This window comes from Vipera berus (genome assembly GCF_964194415.1).
Source record: "Vipera berus genome assembly, chromosome: 3".
In the NCBI taxonomy this organism is placed as follows: domain Eukaryota; kingdom Metazoa; phylum Chordata; class Lepidosauria; order Squamata; family Viperidae; genus Vipera; species Vipera berus.
Window position 1 is genome coordinate 111,550,879 of NC_138204.1, and position 16,071 is coordinate 111,566,949.

A 16,071-nucleotide genomic window follows, 5' to 3' on the forward strand; every position below is an offset into this window, starting at 1 on the left:
GAATCGATTGCCAAGCATCCGAATGTAAATCACATGACCCTGGGGATGCTGCAACGGTCGTAAGTGTGAAAAATGGTCATAAGTCGCTTTTTTCAGTACCATTGTAACTTTGAATAGTCACTAAGCGAATTGTTGTAAGTCGAGGACTACTTGTACTTTATCATTTTTTTTCCTTTTTTGGGGGGGGTCAGGTTTTTGACACCTTGCTGGGCGACTGGTGGTACTCGGACATTGCCTTGTCCTAAAAGTGGTACAATGGATGAAAAAGTTGAAAAGCCCTGTTTTAGTATACTGATACTATTTGGTTCAGAATATTTTTTTTCTTGTTTTCCTGCTCTAAAAACTGGGTGCGTCTTATGGTCCGGTGCGTCTTATGGTCCGAAAAATACGGTATATTAATTCAGAGTAACCCAGATTCCTGTACCATTTAATGTATGGTTAAAAATTTGGCACCTGGATGCTGTGGAATATTTTCCCAATTCTAGGACCTTTTAAATACCAAATTAAAATCTGCTTTTGGTATAGGCTAAGGCTATTCCTCTGTTCCTGGAGGAAGCGGATTATCTGGACCCGTACCAATCGGGCTTTAGGCCCGGGTACAGCACGGAGACGGCATTAGTCGTGCTGGTAAATGATCTCTGGCGGGCTCGGGACAGGGGTTGTTCCTCTGTCCTAGTCCTATTAGACCTCTCAGTGGCTTTCGATACCATCAACCATGGTATCTTGCTGCGGCGTCTCAGGGGGTTGGGAGTGGGGGGCACTGTTCTCCAGTGGTTCTCCTCCTACCTCTTGGGACGTTCACAGTTGGTGCTGGCAGGAGGGCAGAGGTCGGCCTCGAGGCCTCTCGTTTGTGGAGTTCCTCAGGGGTCGGTCCTCTCGCCTCTCCTGTTCAACATCTATATGAAGCCACTGGGTGAGATCATTCGTGGTTTTGGGGTTGGGTATCATCAGTATGCTGATGATACCCAGCTCTTCATCTCTACCCCAAACCACCCCAGTGATGCCCTCGATGTGATGTCCCGCTGCCTGGAGGCGGTTCAGGTCTGGATGGGAAGGAACAGGCTTCAGCTCAATCCCAACAAGACTGAGTGGTTGTACGTGCCGGCATCTCGGGAAATTCAGGCTATTCCATCTTTAACCATGGGGGGTGAGTTATTACCCCCCGTACATAGGGCTCGCAACTTGGGTGTCCTCCTGGATTCACAGCTAAATTTGGAAGATCATATAGGAGCTGTGACCAGGGGGGGCTTTTGCCCAGGTTTGCCTGGTGCGCCAGTTGCGACCCTATCTGGACTGGGATGCCCTGCGTACAGTCACTCATATGCTTGTGACCTCTCGTATAGACTACTGCAATGCTCTGTACATGGGGCTGCCCTTGAGGACCACTCGGAGGCTTCAACTGGTGCAGAATGCGGCCGTGCGAGTTGTGATGGGGGTCTCCCGATACTCCCATGTAACACCTCTACTCCGCGAGCTGCATTGGCTTCCAGTTGCCCTCTGGGTGAGATTCAAGGTGCTGGAGATTACCTATAAAGCCCTAAATGTCATGGGTCCGGATTACTTACGGGAGCACCTGCTGCCGGCGTCTACTTCTTCGTCCTGTGCGCTCCCACAGAGAGGGCCTCCTCAGGGTGCCGCCGGTCAGAGAGTGCCGCCTGGTGGCCCCCAGGGGGAGAACATTCTCTGTGGGCGTGCCAGCCCTTTGGAATCAATTATCGGTTGAGCTCCGGATGGCTCCTGACCTTTGCTCTTTCCGCCATGATCTGAAAACGTACCTATTTGAACAAGCTGGCCTGGTCTAATGGGTTTGGGGTATTTTATTTAGTATTTTTAATTATTTATTGTAATGGGCTAGCTCTATTTAATCTTATTTTTAACTTTTGTATATTGTATTTTTATTGCCCTGTACACCGCCCTGAGTCCTTCGGGAGAAGGGCGGTATAGAAATAAAATAAAATAAATAAATAAATAAATATTTTCTTACATTTCTATTTTTTAAACTAGGTACAGTTTTAATTTTAATATATTCATGTTTGTTTGTGTTTTGCTATTTGTTTTTTAAATTTTGTAATTACATTTTGATATTCAAATAACACACTCTGTGCAAGTAAATTCAATGTACAGTCATGTAAACGTCACATGTTTAGGACCTGAGCACTTGGCAACCTGTTAGCAGCATCAGAGCAGAGGCAGCCGTAATGAGCCTGGGGTGCCTCAGAAAGGTGGACGATGCAGAGAGACACGTGCAGTGTCTCTCCACTCTGGCACTGAAAATCCTCACTGCAAGCAAGATTTTCAGTGCTAGAGTGGAAAGACATTCCCGAGAGACCTGTGCTGGGCTTCCCAAGGTCTCCACCACCCTGAGGCACCCCACACTCTTTACATGGGATTCCATTCACTTAACCCACAAGGTAAATTAATGATCGCAACTGTAGGAGTGCTGAGATTGCAGTCACTGATAAAAGGAGTCATGTGGGCAATCAAGTGACATCTCGCTTATTGACTGCTTTGCTCAATAACTGTCCCAATTGTGGTTGTAAGTTGAGGACTATCTGTACTTCTACTTCGTAATAAATATACGTGGTATTTGACCTCTGCCATTCTTTCTTAATAACTCCACACGAGTGTTAACCTTCACTATCCATGGAGCTTATATATATACTGATTTCTTCTACAATATCTATGTGTGTGCATATGTTCATATGTGTAAATGCATGCACACACACACATATATCCAACCGGGATCCCTTTTTTTTAACCTCAGAACCTCCTGGAGTGCAATATTTTTTTTACATATTATTTTTACTAAATTTTTGCACAAATTATTTTTACTAAATTTAAGAAGTTTCATATAACTTGGATGTCTATCGGATAATCCACAAGTCTAGATCCAGTGTTAACCTTAGAAACTTATTTTGCTGTTGTTATTGGGTCATTCACTGGTTTACAAATATTAAAAACAACAGTGGCACCTTAAAAGTAGACTTAAACCCATTTGCTCTAGTGAATTCAAATAAAAAATTGGGGGGGGGGGAATCTGCAAACCTGTTCCCAAACATATTCAGAAGGTCAGGGGATTCCAACCAATTTCCAGCAATTCCCCATTTTATTGCAAATACCATACCAGAGCCCATAGTGTTCAGGAGATTTCCTCATCTCTGTTAAACATACCGTATTTTTAAGTGGACATAGCACACTACAATAAGGAGGCAAGGGTAGTAAAATTCTCTTGACAGGCTATTGAATGAGTCCATATCTGTGTTTTACAAGGATCTTAAATGGTTTCCTCTCTATAATCATGAGTCATGAACTGTGATTTTCTATCAATTCTATTCCAGTCATATCCAGTCACATGAAGATTTATTCAACCTACTCAGCAGAAATCAAAGACCATTCAGTTTTACAGAAGCTGTCCACAAGTAACAGTTCTTCTGTTCACAAGAAACTGCCTGATATGTCAACAAACTTATTATCATAAATGCTAAATGAAAGGTACTAAGGCTTCCAGTTGCATGTTTTCAATTTGCATTTGCTTGTAAAATAAAAATGAGAGCATTATACTCACATGCTCTCATGAGTTCATAGACCTTTGGTGGGCAACCTTCAGGTTGTTCCATCCTGTAACCTTTCTCCAACAGATCATAAACTTGAGAAAGGTCAATGCCAGGATAGGGGGACATTCCATAAGTTGCAATCTCCCACAACAATACTCCAAAAGCTGCAAATTAAGCAAGAATGTTTAAAGCTGCATTTTTCAAACAACACTGAATCTTCTTTTCAAGGTATATTGAACTTAACTAAAAAAAACCCCTATCCTGAGAATATAAAAATAACCCAATATAACTTTATAATCCTGATTTACTTACATAAAAGAACTCTGTACTAAAGGACTTTTTCTCTCTTACCCCAAACATCTGATTTGATTGAGAATGTGTTGTAGGCCAGACTTTCTGGTGCTGTCCATTTGATAGGAAACTTTGCTCCAGCATGAGCTGTATACGTATCTCCTGTCATGAGTCTGCTTAATCCAAAGTCAGCTACTTTCACCACGTGATTTTCTCCCACCAAACAATTCCGAGCTGCTAGATCCCTATATAAGCAAAGATGCAAGAAAATTAGCATCTCTATTTTATTCATTTATTTGTATCTCGTCTTTATTATTTTTACAAATAACTCTAGGCGGCGAATGTATCCAACGTAACTTTCCTCTTCCTATATTCCCACAATAACTCTGAGAGTGTATGACTGGTCCAAGGTCACCCAGCCGGCATTCACAGTTAAGGCAGGATTAGAACTCACAGTCTCCCGTTTTCTGGTGTGTTACCTTAATCACTGACTATACCAACTGGCCAGCAAGGTTATCTTAAACTCCCCATCTAAGACAGAGCTGCCTAATCACACTATGTAGTATCAAACTAGGACGCTAGAGTTGGCATACACACATTTTAAGATTGGATTCATGGAGATACTCTGGAAACACACAATGGCTGAATGATGACTTCTGAGAATCCACAACAAATTTCTTTAATAAAACATTCATTTAGGCATTCTAAGCAAGTAACAGTAATAGCAGATATAGTAGTGGAGGGCATAGCCGATGGTTGCAACAGAAAAGTTCAGCTCCCCAAACTCCTCACCAGATCAAGGGGAGATCACCCACACGCAAAGTGGTCCTTACAGAGACTCCCCGCGCGACCATAAAACAGCAGTCTTTGGTAGGTTTCAGAGACCTGGAAGCCTAAAGAAGCTCAGCTTTGCCCAAGCCATAGTTCAGAGCCTTCAAAAAACACTGAGTTCACACTTTTCCCCTTAATCATTGCAGGAAATGCCTTGTTCACTGCTTTTGGGAAACTAAGAAATTTCAGAATGACACATTTCATCACACTTTATGATTTTCCTTCAATCCTTAGTGGAAGAAATTTTATGTAAGTTTAAGAATTTAAAGATTTTTTTTTCCTATTTTGAAATAAACAGCTAAAGAGTAGAACGTTGATTTTGGAGAGTTACAAATAGTTACAGGAAACCAGATTTATTAGTATTAAGACTGAAAAGCTAATTATAAAAATCCTTATGGACTGTTTAAAATCCTATTTAAAATATATCAAAATTTTGACTCTAAATGTAAGAATGCAATAGATAAGCATTGGGCTAGAAACTAGGAGATCATGAGTTCTAATCTTACCTTAGACATAAAACTAGCTAGGTAATCTTGGGCTAGCTAGCCCCTCCCTCTCAAGGGCAAACCACTTCTGAAAGCCTTCCAAGAAAACTGCAAGGACTTGTCCAGGCAATTACCAGGAGTCAACATTGACTCAAAGGCACAAAAACAAATAAACAAATCCTAATCAGCTATCCAGGCAGGAAATTTGAATTTCCAAGCAAAGTTGGAGCTTGTCTGTTAATGCACTTAGGCGTGTCAGCAGGTTCCATACACAATTTACACCAGATCAGAGAACCACAGTACCTAAAACCAGGACAGAACAATTTGGATGATTTTACCTCTGACCAATTTTATGTTCTAGAATCTAGACCACTCTAGGAATGCTTGATATTAGAGGGAACACACCATGCATATCTAGAGATTATAGGGATGGCAGAACAGCTATCGCTTTTGCTCTAAAAATGGGAAAGACTATGTCTATTGTTCCTGCTTCATTTCCCCAGCGTCTTTAGAAAAATGAGTATAGGATCTATTCTCTCCTGCTGCAAATACTCCAGCTTCTGCACATTCAATGAGCCCTTTATAAGCTATCATCATGGAAATGAGATGCTGGCATCTCCAGCCAGTTTTTAATTCATGTAGCTTTTTACTGAAGCACCCTAAATCACCCTTGGCAATTCCTGTAGCTCTTGTCAGGATGTTTTCTACGCACACAAGCAATTCAGTGTTGAGTGGCAATATGGTTCTGCAAAGGAAGAGGCATAAACTCACAAGTATGTATTATGGTATTGTTGACAAGACATTCTTAGCAAAATAATATTCCTCATGTCATAAAGAGTTAAAAGTGAGTAAAGAACATCAAGGAGAGAAGGAATCCCAGAGAGAGTATGAATAAAAATAAGCCAATGAACAATGAAACTGAACCCTGAAAGAATTAGGATAGACAAGAGGATTGTCTCTTTATACAACACATAATTTAGTATTTGAATTCACTATCAAGAGATAGGCTACCAGCTTGACTTGCTTCAAAAAAGAACAGGACCAATTCATGAAAATCGTGGATCAGTCGTTATTAGGCTTGACAGTCGTGTGACTGCCTTTGAAGACCATCTGTGGGGAAACTAGTAGGCTTCACTGTGCAGTCCACTGATCACTATGAGAACAGACTGCTAGACTAGGCGAGCCAGGGATCTGATCCAGCAAGGCACCACTTGTGTACTTAATTCCTTGGATAAATGATAATGTATGTATGTATGTATGTATGTATGTATGTATGTATGTGTATACCTTTTATGGGGTTTTCATGGCAAAGATACTGGAGTGGGTTGCCATTTCCTTCTCCAGTGGATCACGTTTTGTCAGAACTCTCTGCTATGGCCTGTCCAGTATCTTTACCATGAAAACCCCATAAAAGGTAAAGGTAAAGGTTCCCCCGCACATGCGTGCTAGTCATTTCCAACTCTAGGGGCCGGTGCTCATCTCCGTTTCAAAGCCGAAGAGCCAGCGCTTGTCCGAGGACGTCTCTGTGGTCATGTGGCCGGCATGACTAGACGCCAAAGGCACACGGAACGCTGTTACCTTCCCACCGTAGTGGTCCCTATTTTTCTACTTGCATTTTTACGTGCTTTCGAACTGCTAGGTTGGCAGAAGCTGGGACGAGTAACAGGCACTCACTCTGTTACGCAGCACTCAGGATTCAACCCGCCAAACTGCTGACCTTCCGATCGACAAGCTCAGCGTCCTAACGCACTGAGCCACCGCATCCCTATGAAAACCCCATGGACAGTACCAAAAGGCAAAACAATATGATGCTGGAAGATGAGCCCCTCTGGTCGGAAGGCGTCCAATATGCTACTGGGGAAGAGCAGAGGGCTAGTACTAATAGCGCCAGAAAGAATGAAGAGACTGGGCCAAAGCCGAAAGGACGCCCAGCTGTGGATGTATCTGGTGGTGAAAAGAAAGTCCGATGCTGTAAAGATTTTTTCTCCATAGGAACCTGAAATGTAAGATCCATGAATCAAGGCAAGCTGGACGTGGTCAAACAAGAGATGACAAGACTGAACATCGACATCTTAGGAATCAGCGAACTAAAATGGACAGGAATGGGTGAATTTAATTCAGATGACCATCAGGTATATTACTGTGGGCAAGAATCCCTCCGAAGAAATGGAGTAGCCTTCATAGTCAATAAAAGAGTAGGAAAACAATCCCCAAAATGACAGAATGATCTCAGTTTGAATCCAAGGGAAACCATTCAATATTACAGTAGTCCAAGTCTATGCCCCAACCACCAGTGCTGAAGAGGATGAAATTGACCGGTTCTATGAAGCCCTACAGCACCTTATAGAACTAACACCAAAAAATGATGTCCTTATCATCATGGGGGATTGGAATGCTAAAGTAGGAAGCCAAAAGATAACCGGAATAACAGGCAAGTTTGGCCTTGGAGTGCAAAATGAAGCAGGGCACAGGCTGATAGAATTTTGTCAAGAGAATACGATGGTCATAGCAAACACTCTTTTCCAACAACCCAAGAGACGGCTCTACACATGGACATCACCAGACGGTCAACACAGAAATCAGACTGACTATGTGCTCTGCAGCCAAAGATGGAGAAGCTCTATACAATCAGTAAAAACAAGACCAGGAGCTTCTCATTGCAAAGTTTAGGCTTAAACTGAAGAAAGTACGGAAAAACACTAGGCCACTCAGGTAGGAACTAAATCATATCCCTGACGAATATACAGTAGAGGTGAAGAAAACAATAGAATAGGGAGGACCAGAGATCTCTTCAAGAAAATTGGAGAGATGAAGGGAAAGTTTCATGCAAAAATGGGCATGATAAAGGACCAAAGTGGCAGGGACCTAACAGAGGCAGAAGAGATTAAGAAGAGGTGGCAAAATTACACAGAACTATACAAGAATGAGCTTAACATCCCTGATAACCACGATGAGGTGGTCACTGACCTCGAGCCAGACATCCATAAGAAAGCTGGACCATAAGAAAGGCTGAGCACCAAAGAATTGAGGCCTTTGAACTATGGTGCTGGAGAAGACTCCTGCGAGTCCCTTGGACTGCAAGGCGATCAAACCGGTCAGTCCTAGAGGAGATCAACCCTGACTGCTCTTTAGAAGGCCAGATCCTGAAGTTGAAACTCAAATACTTTGGCCACCGAATGAGAAGGAAGGACTCACTGGAGAAGAGCCTAATGCTGGGAAAGATTGAGGGCAATAGAAGAAGGGGACGACAGAGAATGTGGTGGCTGGATGGAGTCACTGAAGCAGTAGGCGTGAGCTTAAATGGACTCCAGAAGATGGTAGAGGACAGGAAAGCCTGGAGGAACGTTGTCCATAGGGTCGCGATGGGTTGGACACGACTTCGCAGCTAACAACAAACTATAAAGGTGTTCCTGTAAATGTCCTGCTTGTCATATATTGGATTGCAATCAGGATAGTGTTTAAATAAGTGTGTGTGTATATGCATCTCGTATACACACACATACGCGCTCCACCTGTAAAAGGGCCAACAGGTGTAGTCATTATTTTAATGAATTGATAGTGAGCTGATTCCAAAACCTGATTCAAACGGTATTGCCGTGAACTTGGTGCTGTTGTTCAAAAACTTGTATTTGTCTGATGGGAATGTAAAAGCTAGCCTATGTTAAGCCAACAGGTCCCCTGGTATAATGATTGCCAGATCGCCATTTGATCAATCTATTGTAACCATGAAAACATCTTTGGACAACTTGGACTCCCTCGGCTAAGAAACAGATATGAGCACTGCCCCCTAGAAACAAATGCACAGGGAAAACCTTCCCTTTATAGTCAAAATGAGACACGTTTGGGGGCAAAACATATACATAGGTTTCTGAGCTTTCCAATGTATAATACATTACGTTAGCAGGCTTTTTTTTTCAAAAAAGAAACTTGCTATTTGTCCTCAAATTAAAATAAATTATAAAACTAGGGCAAGATCCCTGAGATTTCCTTCAGTTCAAATTAGCTTGGAATAAGTCTGATCAATTGAATCCTATTACACCTTCACCCTCAAGATAATGCACTTCAATTCATAGAGGCATTCTTACTTTCTTCTTACATTCCTACTTTACAGAATGTCAAGGTTTTCTGCTGACCTATGAATGAAATTCTTCTTCTCCAGGTACTCCATCGCAGAAGATATTTGGGTGGCCATGTACAGCAAGACAACGGCAGTCACTTCTTCCCGATTGCACTCTCGTAAATAGTCCAGCAGGTTCCCATAGGGCATATATTCGGTTATTATATAAAAAGGGGGCTCTAGGGTGCACACACCTGAAAAAAATAGGAGAGCTGGTAAATCCTTATGTACTTACAATTTTGCAATAAAATCTAGTCAGTAATTGTCAAAACTGGTAGCACTGCATTCAACATTAAAACATAGGAGGAAAGATTTCTTTTTCACAATTAAAGAAATCCATTTTTAATGGTTTTTTAAAAAAAATTCTCTAGCAATACTACAATGATTTCTACACAGATAATTTTGACACAATAGAATTTTCACAAGCTAAGGAAACCGGGGGGGGGGGGGAGAAGAGAGATTATAAGCAGTACCCCAAAAGCCCCAGCACCGCATTGTGAAGCCTCATTGCTGAAATGTAGTGAAAAGTCACAGCACTGTGGCAGAGCAAGAACATAACCATCATGCCAAAAAGGAAGATAGAGATCAGCAATATGTGGTGTTTGGGGGGGAGGGGGTCATAAATGAAGCAGGCCCAAATCTTTATCACATGACTGTGGAGCAATGAAATGGTCATAGCTTTGAGGATCAGTAATAAGTTCCTTTTTAACACCACTGTAACTTTGAACAGTCGCTGGACAAATGGGTGCTAAGTAAAGACTACCTGTAATTACATATGGTCCTCAGTTTAATTTCAAAAAACTACTTAAAGAGTTCATTTTCAGTTTCTCGTGACAGCAATCTCTCCTCCATAACTTACTGCTTAGATATTAGAAACAAAACAAAACAAAACAAAACAAAATTGCAAGACAGGTATTTAGAAAAATCTGTCTGTCACCAAAATCAAGCAACAAACCATACTGCTTTATTTCAATGACAAATTTATTAGCAAAAAGGCGTCCACATCAAAGCCTCTAATGTACATAACAGGTGGCCCAACTCTGATACACATGAAGCAGTGGCAATTGCTGCTTCCCCATTAGCAAGATTATTCTATAATCTGACACCATAATAATATAGCTATTAAGAAAAATGGAAATATATATTGCAATGAAAGAGATCATTTATTGAGATCAGAGACAAAGACTACACTAAATTTTGGGCTGGGAATGAGTTACAATTGGTTGAAGCTTGTAGTTTTGCTTCCTTTAGCCATGGTTCTGAATCTACTTTTAAAAAACCATTTCTTTTAGGCATTTGAGGACTAAGAGATGAATTTGAAAAATAATAATTGACTGCCAATTCCACCTCTGCAACACTTTAAACACAACATTTGCACAAGTCCAAAGACTGGGGAAAACCGACAAACACAGATTCATTCGTTCATTCATTCATTTATTCATTCACATAAAATATAGGAGACAAAAACTGCACAGTTTGCGGTGGGATGCAATTTACTTTAAGCAGATGTAGCCATTTCTAATAGTATATCAAGTGTGTGGAAAGTTGGAGACAAAACTCTCATGCTTAATGAGCAAGATCAGCAAACACAATTTCATAAGAGAAAAGCTTTCCTGCTACTAAAGAAACCAATCTGATGTTGAATTTGATAACAGCAGCACGGTTACTGGTGGGACAATATTGGAAGAAGGATAGTTTGCCCACTATAGAAGAATGGGTACTTAAAGTATCGAATCTTGCAGAAACGTCTAAGATTTCTGCTTATTTGAAGGATCATTCACAAGAAAGATATATTTCAGTTTGGAGAAGATGGATAGATTATATTCAGAATAAATATGGGACTAAAAAGTTCCACTTAGTTTATGAGTAGATTTTAGAGGGATATTGTTATTAATTTTAGTATTAGCGTTGATTATATTTTTGTTTAAGTTATTATTATTATGTTTTTAATAATTTGAATGTATTTATGTTAAAGGGGAGTTAAAGCACATTATGAATTTGGTTAATTTTATAATGGATGATTTTAGTTAGAATATGATTATTATATCTATAACCCTGTATTCAGCTCTGGGAAGTGGGGGGGAAGGGGGGTGGTTTGGGGTGGGTGGGTTTTGGGGATATGTATTGAAATTTTTTTTGTAAAACTCTTTAATAAAAAAATAAAAATAAAGAAAAGCTTTCCATATTTAGAGCTTTGTACAAGCTGGTTCAAAGCAAGTAAAACTTAAATATTATGCCTCAACTGTTTGATGTGTGCAGTTGGAATGCAACAAATATATATTTAATACAAAAAGAATTGTGTGATCAGATTTGTACACTCACCTAATAACTGTACTAGATTTGGATGCTTGATTTCCTTCATAACAGAAGCTTCTTTCAAAAATTCCTCTACCTCCATAGTATCCTCCTGGAAGTTTAAGACACGATTCCTCTTAATAACCGCAATTAACTTACACAAAAATTTGGGAGCAGATGCCTTATTACAAGGAAGGCAAATGACAGACCAAGATACATACCCAATTTCCCAGCTCTTATTTTCCTGGTTCCCAACCCAACCATAATAACAGGAAGGTAGGAGCATACAGCGGAAAGATCACGTTCAGGAGATCAACACTTCTGCAATCATGACTTTCTGAATCTTTCTAAATCCAAAAAGGTCTATCTACTGGTTGCATTATATTTCCAGAAGTGACCAGCCAGCGGTCTCTATATCTGCTCACAAAACAGGTATTCGCAAGTACATCCCTTAATTTACATTAAATATTTTAGGAAATAATATTTTAGTCATGAACATCTGAGCTTTTCCAAATGGATCAATAGTACCTCAAGCAAATGATGGAACACCTTTTCAATTGAAAGTACAGGTTAATCTCTGCAGGAAAGGCTTTTTACACATACTGTATATACTCTGAATAAGCCTGTAAGCTGTAGCAACATAGACACCTGATAAAAAACAAAGCACTGTAGCAAAACTGAGATGCAGGATATATGTTTCTGACAGTATGTTTTGTATACAGTACATGTATATGCACAGTGGTTGCCTTAACCAAGAATTTGAAAGAAGGAAAATGTCAGCCAATTTTTATAGATGCCATCTCCTAAATACACGGAGGAAGAGCATCTCTATTTGTACAGGTAGTCCTCAACTTAAGACCGTAACTGGGTCTGGAACTTCTATCATTAAGCAATGTGGTTGTTAACTGAATTGTGCCCACTTTTATGATGTATTTACCCTGGTTGTTAAGCAAGTCACCACTACTGTTAAGCAAATCTTGCTTCCCCCACTGATTTTGCTTGTCGGAATTGGCTGGGAAGGCTGCAAATGGTGGTCATGTGAGGCCAAGACGCTGTAATCACAAATACATGTTGATTGCCAAGCCCCTGAATCACAACCATGTGACCGCAGGTATGTTGTGATAAGTGCAAGGACTGGTTGCAAGTCACTTTTTTCTGCACTACTATAACTTCAAACAATCCCTTAATGAATGATTTTAAGCTCAGGACTATCTTTAAAAAACTGCCAGTACTAAACAACCCAAGTTCACAAAGTTTGTCTTCTGTAGCCACAAACCTCTGACGTTCAGGACATCAGCAGGCAGACAAGTACTCTAGGCCTAGCAGTGTACACTTCAGATGCATTTCAATAACACTACCAATGCTCTCAAGACTGCGATCATACCTTGAGTGTTTTCACTGCAACTGTAAGGTTATATTTCTTCCACACTCCAACATACACTTCACCATATTGTCCTCCACCGAGTTTGTGCTTCATGGTAATATCTGTTCGTTCCATCTCCCATTTGTCATGGATGGGTGACACTCCATAGACTGTGGGCTTATTGCACTTAGGTGCTGGGTAGTGCAAAGTTGTTACGAGGCCATCAGCTACCGTTGAGTGGTGGTGAACTAGTTCTGCCAATGTGTTAAAGCGACTTTCAGCTGTCACATATACCTGTTAAAGAGGAAATGAAGACCTTATATAAACTGCTCAACATGGGGCATGAAAATCTAAGCGAGAGAAAAAATCCTCTTCTCTCCGAACCATTCTCCTGAATCAAAATAATCAAGTGTTTATGAAAACAAAACATTCTGAGTATTTAGAGATAGTCATTCTTGAAATTACTCTCGCAGCGCAGAAAAGGTCTTCTGGAAAACCAGCCTGCAGGCTTCCGAGAAGGATAGAGAAAACTTCAGCACGGGCAGAGCCTACTTGCAAGCTCTCAACTCACTCTTGGCCCAGCCTTCTTCATACAAAGCCTCACAAATAGCCAGTAGCTTCCAATGTACTGAAGCCTGCTGGCCGGTCCTCAAGGAGTGCTTTTGAGACACACCCTGCATCTCACGTTGGAAGCTGCTGGCCACTGGTGAGATTTGCAGGAGGAAGGCTGGGCTGAGACCGAGCAAAGGGTTTGTGAGCTGAGCTTGCCTCCATCCCTCGCTGAAGACTACAGATTAGTTTTCCAGGAGCATTTTCAAGCTGCAGAGGGTATGCTGTGCCTCTGGGAGTCCTACATCCTTCTGCTTCCTTCAGCTGTACTACCACTGCAAACAGTCCCTTCCTCACGCTCTCCACCTTTGCTCAGGAAACTGATGCCTGCATTCCTGCCTTATCTGGTGACCTACAGCATCATGCCTCACTGTCCTGCTGCTTCCTCTTCAGCCAGGCCTGATTAACTCTCTTTGGCAGAGGAAGCTCTGCTGCCCTGCTGCACTCACCATGCGCCTCCCAGGGCTGCCTATTTTCCCAGAGCCTGGATCCTGGGAAAGCAGGAGGAGGAGGAAGAAGACAGTGAAAGTCAACTGGGGGCAGAGATAGGCAAATGGGGGAGTTGGTCTTAAGGGTGGGCAGGTGGCCAACATCCCAATTTTGATCATGTAACCGTGCAGGTGCTATAATGGCTGAAAGTCATAAGTCCATATTTTTCAGTGCTACTGTAACTTAGAACAGCTTGAATGAATGGTTGTAAGTTGAGGACTACCTGTACTGTCCCCTTAAACTTTGCTTCTTCTGTATTTTCTGCTTGGACAGTTCTGGGGTTTGCTCCAGGTACTTTGGCCTTCCGATGACCAAGTAGTTTGTCCAGAAGGCAACTGGGAAATCATTTTCTGGAATAATATGTGACTACTTGATCTTGCTTCCTTTTGGTTATTTTCAACTTGATTATTAGAGCGATATTAGTCCCTCTTCATAATATGCCTAGCAACTGACCCTGCCTAATGTCTCCAAGAGATTTATCTAAAGAGTTAGGACCAAAACCTTTATTTTTCAAGAAATGAACCTACTACAAATAAGAATTTCCATGCTTTCTATTTTTCACCCAGAATGATCAGGGGATACATAAACTTTTCAATATTTCTAAATAAAAAAAGATTAATAGAACCAACCTGCTTTGCTGTAAACCTGTCACATCAAATTTAACTGAATTACTACAAGAGTAACTTTCTCATAGCTCAGTATCTGAATATATCACAACACATTAGTATAAAGATTTAACTAATAGAGAGTTGGTCTCCCAAAATGAATTTCTACAATTTCTGCAAAATAATGCAGAGGGGAATGAGGCTGCTATGAAGAGAATAGAAAACAGAACCTATTATCTCAACGCTGCCTTGATGTTTGAACAATGGCTAATCAACTTGCTCATGCAGCACAAAACCAGAAGAACATCCCTTGCTAGGAAGGCACTTATTCTTACAAAGATAGATGGAATTACAGAATATATTTAAGATTTCTTTGGCCCAAACGTTATATACATACATATTGTATTTATACACACACAAAAAAAGTTTCTCAGAACAGATTTACCTTGCCATCTGTGGTGGTATTGATCCTGTAGTGGTAAACACGTCCCTCGTACCTGAGCGAGATTGACAGCTGTCCTGGGCTGCTCTCACTTTCTCGAACAAGGAAGCTGCCATTAATAAGGCTGCTCAATAGATATTCAGCTGCACTGCGTGATACTGGTCCATGATACCAGGAATGCTTCTCCAGGCTGTTTACTGGAGTGATGTAGTTACTTGGCACCCATCCTTGTCCATTCTTGGAGCGTACTTCACTCCATTCACCATTTTGATTGTAACCCAATACACGTAGCTTCTCACCTAAGGCAAAGAGAAGACTCCAAATAGATAAAATGGGATTTATTTTAAAGTTGACCTTGTCCTAATCATATAAGAAATAGTCTCATTCACACAAACAAGAATATCTAAAAGTAGTAACACCTAGAAATTAAGCACAGAGATCATTTATTTGTGTCCCATGTCAATGTCCCGAGATGTCTCTCACAAAACAGATAGAACAGACAATTTCTTTGTATTACTCCATTCTCTCATAAATGAGTTTTATAGCTTTTTTCTGTTTATAATTTTCACCATGATGCATCACCATACTGCACAACATGTTTCCTTAATATTCATTATGGGTAATCTTATCAAATAAGCATTGACCTGGTACACTAGTAATACTATTTCCAATTTAATTTAGTACAAAATATGAACCTGCTTACAATGACTTAGTACTGCATGAACTAGGACACTGTGACTTGTTCATCAAAACACAGATTAAAATATTAAAATATTCTTTAACATTAGGTGTGAACTACACTATTATGTACATCTGATATTAGGCTTATAAAAGTGTGAAACATTAAAAAGTACAGGAGTGGAAAAACATCATCATAATAATAAAGTTGGAAGGGACCTTGGAGGTCATCTAGTCCAAACCCCTGCTCAGGCAGGAAACCCTATACCATTTCAGACAAATGGCTGTCCAGTCTCTTCTTAAAAACTTCCA

At 40.7% G+C, this 16,071-nt stretch overlaps 1 protein-coding gene across 2 annotated transcripts in view; it reads right to left on the reverse strand.

Annotated features, from left to right (window-relative positions):
* Positions 1–16,071, reverse strand: part of ABL2 (ABL proto-oncogene 2, non-receptor tyrosine kinase) — a 68,482-nt gene that overhangs the window by 11,209 nt on the left and 41,202 nt on the right. For both annotated transcript variants that reach the window (XM_081324374.1, XM_081324373.1), the window contains exons 3-8: positions 15,085–15,380; positions 12,958–13,230; positions 11,601–11,685; positions 9,295–9,472; positions 3,906–4,090; positions 3,566–3,718 (exon numbers count right to left, since the gene is read on the reverse strand). In XM_081324374.1, coding sequence (XP_081180500.1) covers positions 3,566–3,718; positions 3,906–4,090; positions 9,295–9,472; positions 11,601–11,685; positions 12,958–13,230; positions 15,085–15,380 — 1,170 coding nt within the window. The remainder of the gene's footprint in view (positions 1–3,565; positions 3,719–3,905; positions 4,091–9,294; positions 9,473–11,600; positions 11,686–12,957; positions 13,231–15,084; positions 15,381–16,071) is intronic.